Source organism: Benincasa hispida, chromosome 11, assembly GCF_027475165.1.
Source record: "Benincasa hispida cultivar pf3 chromosome 11, pf3_genome.v1.1, whole genome shotgun sequence".
In the NCBI taxonomy this organism is placed as follows: Eukaryota; Viridiplantae; Streptophyta; class Magnoliopsida; order Cucurbitales; family Cucurbitaceae; genus Benincasa; species Benincasa hispida.
The window spans coordinates 58,318,592-58,324,579 of NC_143488.1; the positions used below are offsets into that span (position 1 = coordinate 58,318,592).

At 32.8% G+C, this 5,988-nt stretch overlaps 1 protein-coding gene across 4 annotated transcripts; it reads right to left on the reverse strand.

Annotated features, from left to right (window-relative positions):
* Positions 1–2,329: 2,329 nt before the first annotated feature.
* Positions 2,330–4,949, reverse strand: LOC120089892 (UvrABC system C protein). 4 transcript variants are annotated; one of them, XM_039047321.2, is made up of 5 exons: positions 4,773–4,949; positions 4,421–4,501; positions 2,910–2,971; positions 2,742–2,800; positions 2,330–2,659 (listed from the first exon to the last, which is right to left on the reverse strand). In XM_039047321.2, the coding sequence occupies exons 2-5, from the start codon at positions 4,495–4,497 to the stop codon at positions 2,642–2,644; spliced, it is 216 nt and encodes a 71-aa protein (XP_038903249.1). In that variant the 5' UTR covers positions 4,498–4,501; positions 4,773–4,949; the 3' UTR covers positions 2,330–2,641. The 4 variants fall into 4 exon arrangements, with proteins under 4 accessions (XP_038903249.1, XP_038903248.1, XP_038903250.1 ...); XM_039047320.2 differs by having other exon boundaries at positions 4,421–4,566; positions 4,773–4,927; XM_039047322.2 differs by having other exon boundaries at positions 4,421–4,498; positions 4,773–4,908.
* Between the last annotated feature and the right edge of the window lie 1,039 nt (positions 4,950–5,988).

The window sequence follows — 5,988 nt, forward strand, 5'->3', positions numbered from 1 at the left end:
AGTTCATGGAGGCTGCGTTTGTTGTGTTCGTGTTCATTGGTTGTACTGGTCATTGCGTTCGAATGTGCTATTCTTGGATGCTTGTAGATTGATCGAGGGATTCGTGAAGAATGTTTCTTCAAAGATATGCGTCCTCCAGCCTTTGTAGCATCGTTTAGCATGTTATAATTTCTTGTTGTGCATGACCTGTTAGTTTCCATTTTGTACTGTATTTGTTTGTGTTCAATTCGAATGAAATCTTGAAAGATCCCTTCCACTGCTCATGGAAATCCTCGTGTTTGATTTCCTTCATACATAAACTGAAAGTAAAGATAATTCTACGAATTTCCCTCACAGGCGATCTACAGCTTTCCCTGAAAGCTTTAATCCAACTACACAACTACCAAAATATTCACTAAAACTCCCCAGTTCACTCCTCTTTCCCTTTTTAACATACCACAAGTTCCCTAACTAACTAAGAGTCCCCTGTAGACGTGGTCCCCATCTTCTCAACCGAAACACATTCCTCTTTTCTAAGTTTTTCCATATTACCCTTACTCTTCCTCCTTTAATATTGAAATAAAATTGGTCGTCTATCATAGTAATATGGAAAATATGATTTTAAGAAATGGTAAAAAGTTTTTGAACTCAGCAAAATGATAAAATGATTTTATGGATTATTATTTGAGAATTATCAACTGTCAATTTAGAAAGTACAAGATCCAACCCGTATTCCTTGGCATTTTAACAAAAAAAAGAATAGGGAAAATACCATTTTGTACCCTAATTTTCGATCTAATTTCTATTTGATCCTTCAAAATGTTGCATTTAGTTTTTAAGTTTAAGTTTGGTTTCAATTTAGTACCTAGGTTTCAAAATGATACAATTTTACCTTTAAGATTTAAATTTTGTTCCAATTTAGTCCCCAAATTTCAAGATTTACACTTTTAACCTAATACTCACTTCTAGTCTCTGACCTTCATGTCTATTAATTAATTCAAAATAATTATGAATTAATTTTATAGATTTAATTTTAATAATGATGAAAATATTAAGACTTAATTAATTATAATTCTTTTAAATTAATTAAGAGACAATAACATTAAAATCGTAAATTGAGTATTTAGTAAAAAATCGAAGTTAAAAGTGAGATCGAGATGTTTAATTGAAACAAAACTCAAATAAAAGTGTAACTTTTTAAAACCTAGGAAAGAAATTAAAAACCGAACTCAAAACTTAAGATGTGTAACATTTTAAAACCTAAAAACCAAATATAAACTAGACCCACAACCTAAGAACCGAAAATGTATTTTTCTCAAAAAATTATAATAATTATAAAAATGATTGAAGTTGTAACAATTGTAAAAGTTATCCAGTAGAAACTCTCAAATTTACATAATGGTAGAAATTATAACATTTTTATAAATTGATAATTTAGTACTTATCACTTGTGGATCTAATTTCTATAAGTATTATAAGTTTGAGAATCTAATTTTAACACTTATATAAGTTTGAAGGCTAAATTTTTACAATTAAAATTTGAGGGTATAATTACACCTTAGTGTTTTCAGCAATCTACCCTTAAAAATAACTCACCTAAAGAGATGTTTTCTCCATTCCTTTTGAACTTTTCAAATTGAACTGGCCTCAAAATTAGAAATAACAGAATACAAATTTTCAAACGAAATCTATCGTATTTAAATGATCTAGAAGTCATAAACGCTTAAAAGAAAGTCCATCCCAAAAGAAAAACACCAAGAGAGGCTAAGATTAATAAAGGGATCTCGAGAAGAGAACTGGTTGCTATAGAAGAAGAAAACACAGTAATTTTTCTGCTTACCATGGTCGTCTTCACTTCTATACATGTATGCATGCACACAATTTAATATAGTTCTCTCATTATATACCGAACTAATTCTACAGACTGCTAAAAAAAATTACCCTACTAGACATATAATTAAAATTGAACTCCCCTATTAGGTCCGATCCATTCATAGACATATCAAACACACTTGAAAATTCAACCAAATACACAAGTACTAAAATTTGTAATCTCTAAATATAACACAATGTAAATGAATCTGCTAAAATAGCAAAATTTAGATTCTACGACAATAATTACTATTAGAAATTTATGAGTAATAGTCTATATCATTAATAGATTTTTGCTACATTCCCAATTCTTTAAAAACACTTAATTTTTATCCTAAAAGTGCTACAGTTACCTTCTCTTTTTTTTTCCCCCTCAAACATGGTTTTACTTTATAATATTTTCACTCTCAAACGTAGCCTTCAATGACGAGCAGTTTCTCTGATGTGCTACAAAATTTCATATAAAACGTATGTTCCGTTTCACTATCAAAAGCAAACGTATTATTATTTTATAAATTGCCATTTCTCTGTCTCAAGACATATTTAAAAGCCTCAGTCAGAAGCATGCAACTGCATACACCAAGGCAGAAATTAGTTCATCCTGGCTTTCAGTTTCAATCACAGGGGAGGTGACCAGGCATCAAGAACAGATCTAAAATTCTACTGTCACACTTACTCCGTACATAGACAAGATAAGGCTATTAAACAAATCTTCAGGGAATCTCTGACTATTATGAGTAAAATTGGAATAGGATTTACATCATGTTGCGGTAACATGTTCCACTCCGCATTATTGGTTCTTGAAAGACTGCCAAAAGATCGAATAAGGCGTGAGGATACATCTACACCCCTCAAAATAAAAAGATTTTAAGTTGTAAGAAGCATCTTACATCAAAATTTTTGGAGAGGTCTTTCACTTGTTCCGCAAGTTCTTGCTTCTTCTGCGCAGCTGCAAGACAATTCCAGTCTTATTAGCATTAGTTAAACCGGCTCAACAATAAATACCATACATAAAAATTGAAATCAATGAAACAAAAACAGAATAGTAAAGTTTCTACCCTTGTTAGATATCTCCTCAATTTGCTTCGATGTCCTCACAGCAAACCTTTGAAATGTACGGCTGCAAAAAAGGAAAAGAAAAAAGAAAAAAAAAATGAGGGAATGAAATAATTTCTTGAGAATGAACAGTTAGTATCAAGCAGACAAATGTGACTTTTCAATTGTCACCGAGCTTGAACATCCTCGATTTAATAGCAGACATATGCTGGAGAAGGAATGCCTAAACAGCTAAACTCTTAGAAGTGTAATCGATACAATCATATCCGCAATCATTGTGCAAGTCAGCATTAGATACTGTTCAAACGAGGAAATAAGAAACAATCTTGGGGATGACAACAAAGAATAATCGTTCTTGACACTGTTCCAGATGCCAAAATGACAACAGTTAAAGCCCATTGACACAGAATTTTGAACAGAACAAAGAAATACATGAATGCAAAGGGGAAAATGGACAGATTCCTCTAATTGCGAGTGAATAAACAGAATTGAGAAAATGATCTATAAAACCAAACAAAAAGACTTTTCTGTTTTATGGGGTTACATTGTGTCTTTTTTGATGAAAATGGGGTTAGGTTGTGTTAGTGGGGTTCTAACTAGGTGTTTGCTTTCTAGACCTTCTCTTATGTTTGAGCTTTCTCCTTTACCTTGGATAAATATTTCCTCTCCTGTTACTTTAGCATAGTTCATGCTTCCAATAAAATAAATTTCTACAAAAAACAAAACCATTAGCTAGTACCTTAAACTGAACCTGATAATGAACCAAAATAATATCTTAAGAAAAAAGGCTAAGTTAAAATCTTTGTTATAATCTTTTTGTCCATTTTATATCCGTAATCCCAAGAATATGGTTCATTCTCTACTCTCAGAAATTATATTTAAAATAGAAAGTGGTGCCCCATCTTCTTTTATACAAGCTTTAAGGGAGAACAGGGAGTATGTAAGGGGAAAAGAGGCTATAAGTAGGCCATTTGCTTTGGCAAGTTGGGCTGCTTGCCTTTACGCTGTCACTCATGACTTGTATTGTTGTCGGCCTACAAAGTTGTAGTCTAACTGTTGGAACTTAAACAAATAACTAAACTGACCACTCGACCACTTAAGTTACGATTCTAGCATGGATTTAAGAAACATAGAATAGGCACCATCAATTCTATATAAGAAATAGAAAACGGATCTAGCAAAAGTTTAACAAACCTCCTAATCTGCGCAACGTACAACCATCAACCAGCCGCTAAAGCTAATAAAACTAAACGAAGATCATGGGACATCAATTCCATAAAAGGAAAATAAATGGACCTGTAGCCAAATTTTCTAAGATTCTCCTCATCTGCAAACCCAATCATTAAGGCAGCAGATAAACACAAAAGAAAATCTAAGAATATTTTGCTTCAATGGAACGAGCCAAATAGGAACTAATTGATCCATCCAGCCAGAGAATGAAGCTTCTTCATACATACATATATCATCATCGTCCGATTCAAAACGACGCAATAAAGCCTTGTCATTCAATTACCTGTTCGCAAGACTGTTGACGAGAACCTCATTCACGAGGTATGAAACTACTCTGTGCATGAAATTTCCACCCGCCATGCTCCTTTCCAAAAAACAAAACAAATCAATAACGATTCAGATGCCTACTTGACGCTTAAATGCTTATACCTGAAACAATTGAAGAAGATCACAGAAGCTAGTTTAACCTCCCTTCCAGGAATCAAAACAATCAGCAAAGACTATAAGAACCCGTAAAAAGTAAAGAAGCGAAAAGCATACGCAAAACCCTTTAATCAATGGGAGAAAAAAAACAGACATATGGATTTTCAACCAAGGAAAATCGATCGAAACAGATGAAGTTAGGAAATGTTTACGTAAACAATATCGTCGCGGATGAAAATTGTTCGATGCCCTAATTTTTCTCGATCGCAAGCCAACTAGCCTCTCTACGCGACAGCCGGACTTCTCGCCTCAATTTATAATGAGCGTGGTGGTATTGCCCAGAACCCTCTCATAACAATAATTCATTTTTATTTATTTATTTATTTGAAAAATCAAGGAAACAAAATAAAAAGTAATAATAAATATATATGTGTGTGTGGAATTTTTTTTAAATAATGTTTTTTTTAATAAATAATGACAAAAATAGGGTTGGGGGAAGTATTTAAAAAATAGGTGTTTTGGGAAAGTATTGACAGATTTAGGGTAGTGAACGTTCATTTATAAATTTTTTTTCTTTTTTTTAAAGTTAATTATTAAAAGATAATTGTTAAAACTTAATTCCTTCGTTGTTGCTTATAATTTTTTTTTAATTGTTAAACTTAATTATATATTTAATCTACCATGAAAACATCTTGCACCCATATTAAAAAAAAATACAATGATATTAAATAATATTTACAAATAGTTCTTTTGAGATTTGCAATTTGAAAATGATACAACGTGGGATTTAAAAACGACCCCCTGGCCCTTACTCCTCATGGGGTTGTCTTCATGTCCCTCTAAATTAGGTTCACCCCGTTGTCGCTATCGTCTACGACGAATACATCTTCGATCGGTGTCAGTAACATTGAGTCGTCTTGTTTGTTGAATAATACTTTCTACGTTCATCAATGTTTGCTGACATATTGAACCCAATTATGGTAGGTTGTTCTGTACTGAATATTGTTGAACATCGCCGATAAAATTATTCTGTAGAATAAAAAAATTATTAAACAATATTCATATTATATATATGGAAAATGTCTTATTTGAAATCTCTTGCCATGCAGTAATAGTAAGCGTCATCTGGTGGTGAGATAAATCGCTTTGTGATCGAATTGTACAGGGAAAGTAGTCGTCTGATACAGCTGGCCCATTTGTTAATTCTCCCTGTGCACAACAATCATGTCATCCATGCCAGTAGGATAAATACTACGCATAGATTCGACGTCAGATTTGGTCGTGCTTACCTCTTAAATCGATCTGGTGTAGTTTTGGGAGTGTATAGGACAATGAAGTTATCGTTTGTCGCATCCCGAACTGTCTCAACACACGATCTGAATGATGTCACTCTACTATATGGAAGCATATAAGAGGGTTAACAGTCAA